This window comes from Takifugu flavidus, chromosome 11, assembly GCF_003711565.1.
Source record: "Takifugu flavidus isolate HTHZ2018 chromosome 11, ASM371156v2, whole genome shotgun sequence".
NCBI classification, from domain to species: domain Eukaryota; kingdom Metazoa; phylum Chordata; class Actinopteri; order Tetraodontiformes; family Tetraodontidae; genus Takifugu; species Takifugu flavidus.
The window spans coordinates 13825841-13842243 of record NC_079530.1 but is presented as its reverse complement, the minus strand read 5'-3'; the positions used below and the strand labels follow the sequence as shown (position 1 = coordinate 13842243).

The 16403-nt window shown below is 46.9% G+C and overlaps 2 protein-coding genes across 8 annotated transcripts; one reads left to right on the top strand and one right to left on the bottom strand.

The window, feature by feature from the left end:
• The first annotated feature begins 324 nt into the window (after positions 1-324).
• mapk8a (mitogen-activated protein kinase 8a) lies at positions 325-8517 on the top strand. Of its 3 annotated transcripts, none has more exons than XM_057047319.1 (12): positions 325-499; positions 3162-3328; positions 3509-3638; positions 3735-3793; positions 3886-4024; positions 4119-4284; positions 4746-4817; positions 4990-5172; positions 5248-5372; positions 5490-5553; positions 6348-6425; positions 6787-8517. In XM_057047319.1, exons 1-12 carry the CDS (start codon positions 464-466, stop codon positions 6963-6965), a joined length of 1398 nt encoding a protein of 465 aa, XP_056903299.1. In that variant the 5' UTR covers positions 325-463; the 3' UTR covers positions 6966-8517. The 3 variants fall into 3 exon arrangements, with proteins under 3 accessions (XP_056903299.1, XP_056903298.1, XP_056903300.1); XM_057047318.1 differs by lacking the exon at positions 4746-4817 and adding an exon at positions 4479-4550; XM_057047320.1 differs by lacking the exon at positions 4746-4817 and adding an exon at positions 4479-4550 and having other exon boundaries at positions 6782-6938.
• Positions 7912-16295, bottom strand: arhgap22 (Rho GTPase activating protein 22). 5 transcript variants are annotated; one of them, XM_057047284.1, is made up of 11 exons: positions 16152-16295; positions 15858-15953; positions 12467-12663; positions 11940-12027; positions 11211-11327; positions 10815-11025; positions 10596-10728; positions 10439-10512; positions 10230-10351; positions 9182-10139; positions 7912-9084 (listed from the first exon to the last, which is right to left on the bottom strand). In XM_057047284.1, the coding sequence occupies exons 2-11, from the start codon at positions 15949-15951 to the stop codon at positions 9042-9044; spliced, it is 2037 nt and encodes a 678-aa protein (XP_056903264.1). In that variant the 5' UTR covers positions 15952-15953; positions 16152-16295; the 3' UTR covers positions 7912-9041. The 5 variants fall into 5 exon arrangements, with proteins under 5 accessions (XP_056903264.1, XP_056903260.1, XP_056903261.1 ...); XM_057047280.1 differs by having other exon boundaries at positions 7912-9089; positions 16152-16294; XM_057047281.1 differs by having other exon boundaries at positions 7912-9089; positions 11940-12009; positions 16152-16294.
• Between the last annotated feature and the right edge of the window lie 108 nt (positions 16296-16403).

The window sequence follows — 16403 nt, the reverse complement described above, 5'->3', positions numbered from 1 at the left end:
TCAGTAAAGGAACGAGCCTGAAAACGGTACCTGGCACCACACGTAACCGATCCTGCGTCTTTTGTCAGCGCTCCCACCACGGATCCGGATCAGTCCTTGTGATCATCGCAATGCTGCGTTTCCCCGTCCTGTCACCAAACGCTGCTCCGCTCCTGCGCCCCATTCATCTGCTCGCTCATCAGCAGCACAGCTCTGAAACTTTTTACTGTAATTGGCACTATTCTTAGCTTCTCGCCTGTAAACGCCTAATTGGATTGGGCTTTAGACCGCGACAGGTCAGAACCACCAATAGCGTGGTGGCGTGAGATCAGATAAGTGAGACCGATTTAACTAATCCGTCTGACGCCCGAAGGTGCAGCGGATCCCAGCAGCATAGGTGCGCTACAAAGAAGCCGGTGAAGGACGAACGAGCGAGGCCGGACGTGCACACCGAGGCTTGCTGTTGTCGAGCTGCTCGCCTGCAATGATCATCACACTGCGGTCTCTCTTCGAACAAGGGGTAAGAAACCGCGTTAGTCGGATCTGCTCACTGCGGGCGTCGATGCTGGGTCGCGGATCCATGCTGGGGTGTAGCGCGAAGGTTCTCTGCAGGGGCCGGGTTGTGCGCAGGGACAAGGAGGACTAAGACCCAGGGCAGTCAGGTGGGTGCAGGGAAAATTTAAACTACTCAGCAGCAAGTTAACATCATTTACTTAATGGTATTAGACCGCGACTTCCTGTTACCTTTCTCTAAACGATGAATAAAGTCCAAAAGGAACGATTTTGAGTTATGTGCCTCAAAATGGACACTTTAGCCTGTTTAAGGAACCTGCCTGTAACAAACATCGCCAATTAAATGAAAAAAAAAACTCTCACAATACAGCATTAATAACATAACAGCCATTTAAATCCGGGTGGTATCCTACTCCCACGGGGACCGAATTCATTCTGCTCACATTTAGAAATATGCAAACTTTGTCCTTAATCTAAAAAAATAAAAATAGGCAAAAATAGAATGCTTTTTCCATTTTTTGCACCAAACAGATAGATAGATAGATAGATAGATAGATAGATAGATAGATAGATAGATAGAGAGATAGATAGATAGATAGATAGATAGATAGATAGATAGATAGATAGATAGATAGATAGATAGATAGATTATGTGGGTGTGTCTCCGTGGGGGAGTGACGCGCAGCTCTTGCGCATGCCCAGTGCGCACTGCGCGCCCCGGCCTGTCAGTAGCAGCCAGATGGAGACGTAGGCAAGTCAGCCCCGTGAGGTCATGTATTTTTAAGCCACAAAGCGGACGAAATTCGGCTTCACCGGCTGCAAAGACTGTTCCTTCGCAACTGCGGGACCTCTCAGCACCGATCGGAGGGCGGAGGATCGACTTTTGTGCGTGAACAGCAGCGGTAAGGTGGATATTCGCACCTCTGCTTCTGTGACGTGCTTATTGTTTGGCCGTGGGGGGAGGGTCGTAGGACCCTCCGTGCACGTTGCTGGTTGATAGAGGTGTTACGCTTGAGCTTCACTGTCCACCATAGTTGTCTTTTCGTGCGCATGCCGCGCTATACGTGCCTTTTCTTTCGGAGCCAGGCGGCAGCTGGTGTCTCCGCGCACCGGCGCGCAGCGCTTCGACAACAGGCCCGCTTCTTCCACGAACTGGGTCTCTGTGCCATTTGGTTCGCTGCATTGTGGCGTGCCACACGCATTGATTCACATACTGCGAAGACGGAGGTCGTGTGTCCAAGGTGATCACGCTGACACGGAGCGAAAAACGATAACGGATCGCTGTCGATTGCACCCTGCCCCCCCTCCCGCCCTGCCGGGCGAACGCAGCGAGCTCTGACCGCAATTGTGGTGACTTTCTCGCCTTGCTGACACTTTGCACGTGTGGACTGGTGATCAGCTCCATAGGCGCGCCTGTGAATAAATGAGACTCTTGCCCCGTAAATATGCGCACGGCTGCCAATTTTCCTCTTCCCATTAGAATTTTGGTCCTCTCTGCTAATAATCTTAAACAGCTGACGAGTGCAGTATGTTTTTGTCGATAGCAAACACGTGTCCTTTGCATTCCTGCAACAGTAATGTTTGTTGGTGCCTGTGAAGTCAAAAAACTCAATTTCAGCTTGTCTTTTCAGGAATATTGATCAAATTGGCTCAGCTAATCTAGAGAAAGCATCATGAGAGGGGGGGAATCATGAGAAGGGGGAATAAGAACAACTATCTGTGCTGTTTAAATAGTTACACGTCAATCTTCATTAGATTCTAGTTAAATGAACACTTATTCCAACTGATGATTTCAGTATGATTGTTATTAAAACTGTAATGCTTTATTAGATGGATCCCAGAGATGTTTTATACAAACAGATGCTCCCACGAACCAGTACACACACCAGTCATTCATCATCATCATTCTGAGTGTGATAGTTCCTTTCAGTCAAAGTTACTTCCTGTGAAGAAAAAAAAGTGACGGCATGTCTATTTTCATGATGCGAGGGTGGCGGACGCCGGCGTGCGTCTTTGTGACGCTGGAGAAACAGAAGGAGACGTGACTCATTTTATTCTGGCTGTTCCAGCCCTCACATGGACCGCGTCGGGGAGAGTGGGAGAACAGAGAGGGCCGATCACACAGCTTACATAAGAACCGCAGAATCAGAGCGTTCTCTCCGGTTTTACAATATTAGCTGAGTGTTATTTCCTGTCAGAACAAACCCTTCCCCTGGAGAACCAGACTCTCCGTGCTGTGGGCGAGCGGTGTTCGCCAGCTAAAGGTGCAACCTGACCTGTTTAACAGCGGCCTGTGGAAGTCCTGCTTGTAGGTCTGGCAGGAATCTTTGGCACGGGCCCAACTCTGCGGGAATTATCGCCAGGCTCGCTTTTGCAGTGTGAGAAAGTCACTCGGGGAGTTGTGTTTCATTGATGGAGCAGACCTCCCAGCGGCCTGCTGTGCTGCTGCGGCTGCTGATCGGATCCGTCCCGCCATGTGTTTGGCCTGTCTCTGAGATAAGGGACAGCAGCGCTCGCCCGCAGTGAAATTCAACATCGCCTTTTTAACTGAATCCTGATAGTTTCTCCGGTCCAGGATTTAGCCTCGGCCTACTCAGCAGCTATCGTGCGGGCTGCAGTTTAGCCCCTCTGGCAGGACTAAACGTTTGTGTCTGTCTTTGTGCGCGCAGAGGACATTTTTGGATGCTCAGAGAGCAGCCTTGGAAGATTTCGCCATGAATAAGAACAAGAGAGAGAGAGAATTCTACAGCCTAGATGTCGGGGATTCGACATTCACAGTACTAAAGCGATACCAGAACCTAAGACCTATTGGCTCGGGAGCTCAAGGAATCGTGTGGTGAGTGTTGGGACCTCAGATAAATTAAGTAAACACCTGCTTGGCGAAATATCACCTTTCTAACATCTAACAAGCCGTTTTAATTTGACACATTAGGAAAGTACAACATGGATCGATTTGTTAATGCTGTAGCGCTCCAGTAGCGTCCGATGCTTTGACCACATTTGGTTTGTTTTCCAGCTCTGCTTATGATCAAATCCTCGAACGAAATGTTGCCATCAAAAAGCTGAGTCGGCCGTTTCAAAATCAAACCCACGCCAAGAGGGCGTACCGGGAGCTAGTGCTCATGAAATGTGTCAATCATAAAAATGTAAGTGTGCAGGTATATTGAAGCATTTAGCCTCCCAGCAAGGCACTAACAGCATTTGTGGGTTGAAACCTCATGTGTGTCATTTTATATCCACAGATAATTGGCCTTTTAAATGTTTTTACCCCTCAAAAATCCTTTGAAGAATTCCAAGACGTGTAAGTAACTAGATTTATGTCTGTAGTTGTCAGGTTCTTTACCTCTTCCTGTTTTTCCAGTGTTTTAAATGCTTCTGTTGGGTCTTTGCCAGATATTTGGTGATGGAGCTGATGGACGCCAACCTGTGTCAGGTCATACAAATGGAGCTGGATCATGAGCGGCTGTCTTATCTCCTGTACCAAATGTTGTGCGGCATTAAACACCTCCACGCCGCTGGAATCATTCACAGGGTGAGCTTCGGCCAGCTATCGTAACTGAGGTCGTGTCATTTAATCGTGTCGCATTTAAAATAATTGTTAAGATTTGCTGTGCCTTCTGCTCCAGGACCTCAAACCGAGCAACATAGTTGTCAAGTCAGACTGCACGCTGAAGATTTTGGACTTTGGCTTGGCTCGGACAGCTGCCACAGGCCTTCTCATGACACCCTATGTGGTTACACGTTATTACAGAGCACCGGAGGTTATCCTGGGCATGCCCTACCGGGCTAATGGTTAGTGATTACCACTCTGCCGTATCCATCAGCTTGTTTATTTTTATAAAAAGTAATGCTGATATGACCACATTAACCCCATGTTGACGATATCTAGTGGAGATTCTTCAAATGGCTAACTAACGAGCTACCTGCTAACAACTAACGCTACTCTTGTGCATTCTCTTGTGTGTTATGCTGGTCCACTTCACTAGTGGACATATGGTCTGTGGGCTGCATACTAGCAGAAATGGTGCGACATAAAATCCTCTTCCCGGGAAGGGACTGTATCCTTGGAGCTGCTGCCGGTTCCTCCGAATGATCCCCGTAAAACGTTTGCGCTTCATGCTGTGCACTCTTGAGTTTCATCTCCAGACCCCACCATTCCGCTGCTGTTTGCACTCTCATCAGTTTGGTTTTTCTTGGTCTCACCCTTTTGTTTGCATGCCCACCTCCCCCGTCATTTCATCTCCCACCTCCAGTGGATGTGTGGTCAGTTGGCTGCATAGTGGCTGAGATGATCAGGGGAAGTGTGCTGTTCCCTGGCACTGATCGTATCCTTCCCCGTCATTGGTCAATCACCGTGTCATCACGCCATTCTTTGTGAAGGTTATCCACATCATTGCTCATGTTCTGGGAAACGTCTCGCGTTGCTCTGCGTGCAGACTACACACTCACCCACACCCGGTGTGTCCGTTGGCTGTTCCTTTAACATTTACGCTTCAGACATCGACCAGTGGAACAAGGTTATCGAGCAGTTGGGCACTCCATCTCAGGACTTTCTCATGAAGCTGAACCAGTCGGTCAGGACGTATGTTGAAAACCGGCCACGCTATGCTGGCTACAGCTTTGAGAAGCTCTTCCCTGATGTGCTCTTCCCTGCCGACTCCGATCACAGCAAGCTGAAAGGTAAAGCTCTTCATTCTTTTCATGCAACTTGAACATATTTCTAAGAATGTATAAGTGTATCGTGGTTGTCCTCAGCGAGCCAAGCCCGGGACCTCCTGTCCAAGATGCTGGTGATTGACGCCTCAAAGCGCATCTCTGTGGACGAGGCCCTGCAGCACCCCTACATTAATGTTTGGTTCGATCCAGCCGAAGTGGAAGCAGTAAGTGGATTTCGTGTTCCTTTAATGAAGAAAATGAGATCTAAAGCGCATCACTTGGGGCAGAACGTAAGCTTCCCTCTCTCATTACTGCCATCCTGAGCACTTTTCTCTTTTCAGCCACCTCCGAAGATCCTGGACAAACAGCTGGATGAGCGGGAGCACACCGTAGAGGAGTGGAAAGGTCAGATGGAGTAACGAAGCGCTCTCCCGGCTCTTGCTATCTACCACAAACTAGTGCCGATTATCATTAAAGACACCGGAACATTAACCAGCGGGATAAGGGGGGAAACAATTCATCCACATCTAAATAGCTTCAGCTTAGCTGCTCGAATGATGGTGTTTATGTGCAGTTCTAAGCTGAACTGAACACAATTTCTCGTAAAGCTATCTAGAATTCATCCAGCTCGGGCAAATCTAATGATTACTGCCTCGTTAGTGCTCTTTTCTATTCATAGAAAGCACGAGAATAAACCACACGAGCAGAAATCAACCGGGACGGCCAGTGAAAGTGTAAACGCAGTCATTTGGTTGCACACGCAGTCTTTCCCGAGGAGGTCTCTGTCTCCACTGGAGCTGCCAGGGGCTGTGTCGGGTGACCTGAACTCCCCTTTTAAAACCTCTTGGTGAATGTTTTCCACTGTGGAGAACTTGACTCTGCAGAGCATGTGAGGGCTGGAGAATCAGAGTAAATACCACTTCGAGCAACACGATGAGGTCATTCTAATCTCTGGCCAGGTGATAAAGACCACCTTACCTTTTTTTGTGACCAACACACGAGCAGCGTTGGTCAAAATTAGAAACATGATGCTGCCGGGAGCGCGTGGTATGCACAGCACCATGGCTGAAAGACGTCCGTCACATTCTTCTCACGCGTGAACCTTAAATAATGCCACCCTAGTTTGAATATTCCTGAATTATGAATAACGTCCGTGCCTATTTTTGACCTCTGGGATTTTGCTGTTCTTTTATTCAAAGTGCTAATTTATAAGGAAGTGAGCGAATGGGAGGAGTGGACAAAAAATGGTGTGATAAGAGGCCAGCCGTCGCCTTTAGGTGAGTCATCGTTGTAACTATTAACTGAGTTATAATAAGAAAAGATGAAATACTGTAGCGATGAAAGCCTAAACCATTCTGTGGGTTTAAAGGTCAAACTTTTAGTCTTTCATCCGGAATTTTTACAGCATTTCTGAGAAAGCACACATGGTTTTGAGTTAAATTATTTAAAGGACACAAACATTTTTTCTTAATAAATCTTAATAAAAGTAGTTTTGCGGGGGAAAAATCAAACATTTGCATTCAAGAAACAAAAGCCAGCCGCAGAACGTTTTTAACGTGCCCACCTGACCTGCTGTTACTGCCACGCGCGTGCGTTTCGCTGAGATCTATCCAGCAACGTGTGTTTCTCGCAGCACAGGTGCCGCAGTGATCGACAGCCCCCCTCAGGCCTCCTCCTCCGCCTCCTCTTCGGCCAACGACGTCTCGTCCATGTCCACGGAGACCACCGACCCGAGCAGCGACCCCACCGTCACGTCTGAGACGGACAGCAGCCTGGACAGCCACACCTCTCTGGGGGCGCTGGCCTGCTGCAGATAACACTTGCAAACCTTTACTCATCACCCGGGGGACGCTTCATTCGACAGAACCCGGCGTGTTAGTTTGTAGAGCTGCGCTTTTAATGTACAGTATGTTTTTAATTCCCCTCTCCTCTGCTGTGAATGATTGTCGTTTGAATGTGCGTCATTCTAACTGTATTTTTGCTGCGAAGAAATGTGTTGCTGTGAACCCGCGGCGTATGTTTACAAAGAGAGGGGCTTGAGTGGACTTGACATAGCTGTTTTGTAGCCATGGCTAAAGTTGGATACCTTAATGTAAACACTGCAATATGATTTCAGTATATTTTTGAACGGTTTGGGAATTTTGTATTTTTGGGAGGTTTTGAATGAATTTACACCAGTTCTCTCGATACCGGTACATTTCGGCAGATGTCATGGTTGATCCAGTTGCAAATGGATGATTTTATTTTGATACTGTTCCTCATCTTTCTTGTAGAAAGCGCCGCTGGGTTTATCCAAGTTTTTGGTAGTATTATGTCCAAGGGTCCGTTACCCTACAGTATATCTATTTTATTCCCCCCCGCCTAAAAACCTCACTGTTAAATAGGTGTATTTTAACATTCATTTTGATGTAAATTCTGTGTAACAGTCTGTGAGATGAGGAAGAACAGGGTGAACGTAGGTGAACAGAAATGTGGCGTAAGGAGGAGACTGTTGGTGCTGTAACATGTTAATAATTCCCCTCACTTGCGACAGCAGGGGCTGTATCTGGGAGTCGGCACCAGTCTGAGCAGGATTATTCTCAGCCGTCTGATATTTATATTTATTTTAAGTGGCCTTATTCATTTGAGTGATTTTTCAGCCCTGGGCAGCTGGTGCCCTCCGCTAGTTCCTTTGTGTGTGTTTTTGGGTTCTACCTCACACATGAGAACATGCTGGTGAAGATTCGTCACGGCACCCCATAATCTGAATGAAACACATCGAAATCCCCTTTTTCTATATTGTTTAATTTATATATTTATTTCAAGCTAGGAAGCGTCTATTTTATGATATGTACATTTCAGTCCGAAGTACTGTATGCAGTTGGGTTTTATTTTCATTCTGTGCAATATATTTCATAGATTAGTAAACTTCAGTGTGGATGTACAGTATATACATTTCTGAGAATCGAGGGGGGGTAAAAGCCAATTTCCATGTTAAGTTTGGACGCTATTGATGGCTCAAATTCCCAGGCGTCACTTCCTCCCGTTTGTTGCTGTTTTCTCCAGGCGGTAATCCCTCACATCAGCCCACAAAATACACTTATGGGATTAGGACTCATGCACCACATCGTCACTGACTGGTGCGGCTCGCTCCTGGTTAATGAACGTGGTTTACCTCTCCTCTGTCTGGCTCCTCAAAACCAGGAAGGATAGAATACAGTTGTTATCTCTGGCTTTAGTGCAGGTAGATGTAGAAGAAAAGAGAAAAGCCTTTCGGGCAGTCACTCCCCATGGAGAGGCGTGTAAGGCTAGTAACAGACTAATCCGCAACATCGGAAATGGGAACTGTTTACCTTCAACTCCAGCAAATAAACGAGTTGAATTCTAAAACCTGGCACTGTGGTTTCTTTCACGTTCGGAGCTAAAAATGAACCCTGGTGTTCCGAGGGAAATAAGCTGCGTTTGCGCGGGAAGACTGAGCCTAAATAAGTCGCTACGTGATTGAATAATTACAGTCGGAAGGTTGTGGGTGGGTTACAACAGAGCTGCTTGGTCTGGAAGAGCACGTTTGGCACCGGCACTGATCAGTAGAGGCACAAGAGGGCTGTACTAAAGAGGGCACAGTGGCTAGTTGTACTGCACTAGAGGTATTTGGTCTTCAAAAAGCTTTGCGGCTGGATTTGTTTCCCAAAAATCCGGTTGCTCCTCCTCTGACAGACCAGATGAAACAGACCGGTTCCGTCTAGTTGGTCTGCGTGGCTCCCGTGGTCAGATCTCCAAGGGTTTTGAAGAACTCCTCCATCTCCTGCTGAAGAAGAACGTTCCTCGTCTCCGCGTCTTTGTGAGCCCTCTCTGAGTTCCTGAGCCGGATCTCTAGCATGTGAAACCTCTTCTTTTCCTGGTCCAGTTCCTCCTCAAGGCGGTTCATTTGCGAACGGTACTGTGAGCAAGATTCGTCTAACCTCAAAGAAGCAAAGCAGAAAGAAATGTGAAATAATTTACAGCCATTTCAGTCAGTTTGATTGGCAGGAAATGACAAGTGGCTCACTCATACTTGCGTATGCAGCTTTCGTAGCTCGACCTCTGCTTCTTCATTTCCTGTTTGAGCTCTGTCAGCATTGTGGCGAGATCTTCATTCGCTAGTACGTGATTATCCTCGCCGCCGCCGTGATCCAGACCACCTTTGTTCTCCATCAGCTCTGGAGTTTTCTCTTGTTTCATGGCCTTATTGCTTCCTTGCGGCTCCGCCAATGAGATCTCATAGGAGGTCCAGATGGTGGAGGAGTCAGCAGGGAGGCTCAGGGTGGAGGGGCCAACGTTGTCATAGGCAGACAGGCGGTGCTGCAGAGCTTTGTGGGACAGGGACATTTTGGGGGAGTCTTCATCCGAGTCTCTCTGCATGTCCTTCAGACTGGCCTCTTTCAGGGAGAGGGTGGAGTCCTTCAGAGATGCAGCGGAGTCTTTAAGTCTTTCACCCGAGGAGGTGGTGCGCCTGTGAGCTCGGAGGGACGACAGGCCATTCATCAGCCAGTTGCTCCCACCCGCTGCTGACACATCTCCCGCTGACCCCCCAATTTTGGCCCTCGGTCCTCCAGATGCTGCGCCACTCATGAAGGAGGTTTTCCAGGAGGGCTGGGCCTTTGTCTGCTTACTGGGACTAACCTCCACCCCTCCTTCAGTTTTACTTTCTGCTTTACCCTCCAGACTCTCCTCTTTCTTTCGTTTGTCTTTTCCTCCACTTTGTCCTTCCTCACCCTTATCCAACACTGTGGCTGAATCAGTCTGTGTACTTTCAGGAAGGGTAGATGATTCTGGTTTGTCATCTGGGGTTTTGGAGCCAGCAGAGAGGGACGGGGGATGAGGGACTTCTTGCGGGAGCCATTCCACTTTGCACCGTTGGCCATTAGTTTGCTGCCGGACAAGCTGAGTATCCGGTTGAGACTCCTCGTCTTGGTAAAGGCCATTATGTTCACTGATCAGCACAGTCATGAGGTGCTGCACCTGTGAACTTCCTGTTTATGATGACAGACACAGATATGTACCCCGAACTGTATCATGCCTCTGTAACCTTTAATATAAAATATTGTGACGTTATTACTGACCCTCCATCATGGTTACTGGGTCTTCCACTCTGGGTCGAAGGATATTGGGTCCAAACACAGTGGCTAGGTTCTGAACACTCATTTTATTGTCATTGGAATGAGACTGGACCTCATCCAGAAACCTGAGCCCACAGCAGCAAAAGCAAGACAGAACCTACTGTAAAATCACAACAACAAATGTAATATATGGCAAGATAGTGTTTACTCACTTGCAGATGTATTTAAGGAGGTTGTAGTTGACCTGAGGAAGAGATTTCACCTGTTTGCTCAGCTCTATTGTGCCCTTGAATAAATAGGGACATGTTTATTGCTGGGGTCAACTTTTAATGCATCGTACAAGCCATTTGTTAAACAAAATAAAGTTACCATTTCTGTGTCCTTGGGAAGAATCTGAGCACAGGACAGAAACTGAGTGTACTTGGAGAATGGGACGATTGGCTCCGGGAGTTCCCGTATGTACAGCTTCAGCAGTGACGCCACCGTGTGGACATCTGTGGAACTGCAAGAGCGTGAACATGAGTCATTTCAGCACGGACGAGTGTCCAGTCAAGCTGCTATGAAGATCCCCTCCTCATGGTGCATCACCTGTCAAACACTAGCTTCTCACCACGGTCAAATGCACCCTGCAGCTCGCGGACATGGTTGTTCTGGCCAGGGGCCCTGAAGAGACCCTCCTCTTTGAGCCCATGCTCACGTATGAAACAGACACACTTCTCCACAAGCGCAGGGACCAGACGCTGAGAGCCACACTGGGCCTCGTACAACATGGTCTCCTCCAGGTGCTGCCCAAAAATGGCTGCAGCCACACAGCAAAGACATGAAGAGGCGATTAACAATTTTGCATGTGTTTCTTTGTCATTCAAAATGACTATAATAAAAAAAAGAACAGGAAAAGTATAAGATTTGCCAAATGGTAAATCAGAGTCATAATATCTGTGTGTATAAAGGAGCAACTGTGTGGTGGCTGTGGTGGAGGCTTACCTCCTCCAAGAGGGGCCCAGATGGCTCTGCGAATGGCTCTGATCCACTCCTCCATGTCAGTCTGAGAGTTAGCCATCAGCAGAAAGGATTCATGACTCGTACCTGTTCGATCCTTTTCTGCAGCCCCCCCAGAAACACACATGTCCCCACATCTGAGGCAAACTGGACCAGTTGAACATAAAAGTTAAACCACTGTTGACTCCTCAGATCTAGCCAGCACAATCGCAGTCTGAGGCGATAGAGCTTATGCAAATGGTTTACGAATACCATAAATTCAGTCAAGGTGTGCTAACTAGAAATGACTCCTTTCCAGATGACCTTCAGCAGGCCCAGCGTGCAGAAACATTCATGAAGCTTTGACTCTCCATCTTCTGACAACACAGCCTGACAGCAGCCAGATTGACATTTCATTTTGACATTTAGCTGTAATTTATCCCCCTTCAATCTAGGACAGATTTAAAAACACTAAACAGGAAGCTGTAACTTTACATTTCAGCATAGACATTGCCTTAACTTGCAGGGTTATGACCAAGACTAGCACAGAGACGCAGAGTGACCACAAAAGACCAGTGTAAAGTAGTTGTTTTACATTATTTGGGGCCTTTAATATGTGATGCTCAGGGAGCTCTATTGATGATGTGGGTTTTGGTACTCGGTCCTAAACAGATTATTCGGCTTTTGTTGAACAAGATGCACTTACACAACAGCTTTGTCGCCAAGCCAACTCACCTGGAACCATTTCAAAAAGGTGACGTCCAGGCTCGTCCTGATTGGCAGACAGCTCATTGACCCGACTGCCCTGGAGAGGAATACAACCCTGTTTAAGAAAGATAAAGAAAGGGACAGAGTGACAGACCGGCATGAGGAAAACACTCGTATCAAAGGCATCCATAGACCAAACAGCAAATCGATTAGTGGTTCTGGACCTGGATGTGGAGCTCATGCTAACACTGACGCTGTCTGAGCACGCTCAGTTCTGGGCTGCCATCCAGCAGAGGGAGGTATTAATAACGGAGGAAGCAGTGACTCAGGGAAATGTCCTTTATTCCTGAGAAGCTTCCTGCCTACATTCTTAATCCTTCCAGCACAAAAGTCAAAGGTCACACGCTGCTAATTACCAATTGGGCAGCGACTGCAGTTACCACATCGTCAGTATCACAACAACAGGAAGCTTGTTAACTCAAAAACACACAACAGATGGCGTCATCCAGCACGTATCAGGCATGCTTGTGCGACAGATTGTACTCGACGGTTACCTGTGCCTTGGTTTCATCCTGGTCCTTGTAGAAATAAAGAGCATCCGCTCTCAGGACAAACCAGCGCAGCTGCCAGTTTTTCATGATACTCCGCTGCCTCTTCAACCAGCCCTCCTTCAGAGGCTTCTCCTGATCCAGAGGAGAGCAGGGCCTGGAGAGCCGAGACAGCTCGCCCAGCACCATGCTCTTGGACCGTGCTAACACACAAACACAAACACACAAACTTAGCTTTCAGCATTGTGAATCAAGGATGTTTTGAGATTTATTTTCTCACGTTATTCCCTAGAAACAACCATCACTTTTTTACTTCTCAATTTTTACTTCCTATTACATTAATCCAGCCACCCCTCGATATTGTTTCCTGGGCGGAGGATCGCGAATTTGATTTCAGTCCATTGGTGAAGTCATGACTTCCATTTTGAATCAGCGGGTTTAATATAAAATCTTCTTTTTGTTATTTGGCCAAATTGGTGTTGATTCAAACCAGGTCGCAGCTTAACTGCTACAACTTGCTAGCAGGCATATATTATGCATTAGCCTACATGCACCAATGTGTAGAGTGAGAACAGGGACTATAGATCGCTCCTTGGGGAGAGAAAAAAGGGGAAGAGATGAACAGGAGAGAGAGAGAGAGGAGAGGGGAATCAATGGCATCTTCTTTCCCTGTTAATTGCATCTTGCTTTCTGCTGAGGACAGCAGGGAAGGTATCTGCACCGGGCCGAGGCGGAAATCTCTCCCCTATTTCCGCTGCCCAGCTTATCATCTCTGTCTGGACTCTCATTTTATCTCTTCCTCCCTTTTCTTTGCCTGCAGTTCTGATTGAAGCGAATTATTTGAAATGATGGGAGGCAGAAGAGGATCTCAAGATATGGCACACTGTGTCACATGTTCTTGAACGATACAGAAATGTTTCAAATAAAATAACTTGGTGCTCTAAACTTCCACTTTAAAAACAGTGGAGGAATAAGGCAACCCAGTGCTCCACATTCCATTTTCCTCTCACGTACGGTTTTCCAGCTCCTTGACTATTTTTCACGGATGAGGATGAGGACACCAGCCATCTCAGCAGGTGTATCATCATCTGCTGCCATTCCTGCCACAGAATTTCCCATTTACATACTTTACTCTGTGTGCCCTGTGTGACTTTACACCTGGACAGACATGTCGTTGAATCACTGCCAGTTCCACAGTATATCCAGCATCTTTTCTGTTTTTCTTATTTTATTAAGACTATTTAACATTTTCACGGGTATAGCAGTGATACATATAGAGGTTAATTTCGCATACAGTATTAAAATAAATAAATTGATGATGATGAAGATGCACTACAGAAATGTGCAATTTGCTGTTCTGGGTTGATAAAATACAGGATTTTAAACTGATCTTAAGCTTTAATGTTAGAGTGCTTATTTTGTTTTTTAAGAATTGAAAAAAAGAAAAAAAACATAAAACCCACATAGATAGCAGCCATTACTGATTCTTTGTATTGTAGGAGTGTAACATAACCTAGGAATAAACCAGTCACAAATGGTGTGTTCCAAGGATGATGGGTGGGACACCTAAAAGGACCAGTGGCTGGTTCGGTTGTCTTCTTACATCTCCCCTCCCATGTTGCATGAAATTGCCCAGAACGATGATACATTAAAGGTTTAGAGAGAGTTGAGCTGGAATCTAATCAAAGGAGAATACCATTACAGCAAATGAGAGATGGCAAAGGCGGGCAAGATGGCAGGAATTCCTCCTTCACTGCATCTGTTATGCTGTGTAGATTCCTGAGACAAATAATATTAAAGCTGCAAGCAAATGTTAGATTTGTTGGGGGGACCAAAAAGGCAACCTGAAAGAGTGTGTGGACCATCTATCACAAGCACCTGCTCCAGAGAGTCTCTTCAGCGTACTGGGATGAAGCGGACGCCAGGGAGATTCATCACCCACATTTTATCTCGTGCCCGAGGATTCATTCTCCGATCTAGGAAATCTAACTCAAATCAGCACTAAACCGATACAGATGTGCTCAGGTGTGACCAGGCGGGAGATCGTTGTTGGAGGGAGCGTAGTGCCTCCAGCAGCCATATTAACAGATTTTCCAGGAACAGAAGGGATTACATCATCTCTGGGACCCTCAATGAGCGTCAAGCACATAATATGAACGGCCCGACACTTCAGAGGATGAGAAAACTCAGGCTATTGCTAACAGCATCTACTTACTGAATGGGTGCTGCACAGATCTGATGCTAGCACGCTGCTGTTACACCCCTTTTTATGTCTCAAGGAAAGCATGACAGCAATATTGATGGTGTTATTACAAATTAGAGACACAGGACAGAAGCAGCTCTGCAGCGGAAGAAAGATAATGAAAGAAAGGAGGGGACAGGACTGCAGGACAGACAGACAGACAGACAGACAGACAGACAGACAGACAGACAGACAGACAGCTAGCTAGCTAAATGAAAAGAAGAGAACTGGGATGATGAAAGAGTAGGAGGGACTGTGCTTACCCCGGCGTGCCTGTTTTATCTTGGGGCTCAGCATGGTTACGGTTGCTGTGCGGCTCCCTCTCACAGAGACATGACTGCATCCCTCTGCTCACACACACCGCTCCTCAGACGTACACACACACACGCACAGGCTCGCTGCCTCTCCCTGCTGCCTCGCCCCGTCACTCTGAGCACCTCTCTCCCTCGCCTCCCCCTCCTCCCCACAGCTCTGGCCACACACACACACACACACACACACACACACACACACACACACACACACACATACACACTCCCTGGCTTCCATCTCTCCCTGCTCGTGAGTGCATTGCTCATATATTTCAATTCCTGCTCTCTCTCTCTCTCTCTCTCTCTCTCTCTGTCTCTCGCTCTCTGTCTCTGTCTCTCTCTGTCTCTCTCTCTCTCTCTCTCCTAGATCTAGGTCTGTCTGCCTTCTCCAGCACTGTTCCACTACCTATAAGAACCTTCACCCCCTATTTCTCAGGATTGATTTGGTCAAAACAGATAAACAAATGGCCGCTGGACTTTGGCTACAACCCACTGAACGCAGTTCAAACTTTCTAAAATCCACCTCTCAGACATATTTCGTAACCTGACTCATCCAGTCTGTGATTTATAGCCAGCAAGGAATTGCCACACTCAGTCACACAGCACTTTAAATGGTGAAATAAATGCCTTCTTCCTTTTCTGAATGTGATAAAGCACAAAAGTGCTGTGAGCCTGGAGGACAGAGTCTACAGCTAAATATATAAGGCCACATTTATCAGCTGAAGGTGAAACACTCTGCTTTGATCCACATCAACACACACACATTACCAAGCAGCTCGTACGACAGCAAATGGAGACGTCAGCTTAAAGGAGCACCGTTAAAAAATAAAAGGGAGGTTTTTACCTGTTAGTACACTTTCTTTGGTGCTGGTCAGAAGAGTCCTGGATAGCTTCATGGCTCTGAAAATGCCCTGTGTATTCTCCACAACTGTGGCCATTCCTACAGCACACACACACACACACACACAGGCTTATTGTTCTGGCTGATAAACCCAAATCAAATGACATTCTGATACACCCAAACAGAATGGTAGCTTCTCTATCTACCAACCTCGACACACAGACATGTGGCTTAAGAATGTTGCTGTGAACAGGCTGGAAAGGACGAGACAAAAGCAGCCGCATTATTTTTACTTGCCATATCATGTAGGACCGGCCAGGCAGACGCTGCGCTGGTCCAGAGAGCATCGCAGTGTGGGACACAAACCTGCTCTCCTCTTTCTCTGCCCGTGCCTCACTAACGGAAGTGAAAGGCCTTCGTGCAGAAGTGAAAACTGCTGATGTCTTCTGTCTGTATTCCTACTGTATTTCGGAGTTACCGGTGACGAATATGCAAATCAGAAGAGAGACATAAGCTTCCATCCTCACTTTGTGTTCATTGTGAAAAGAG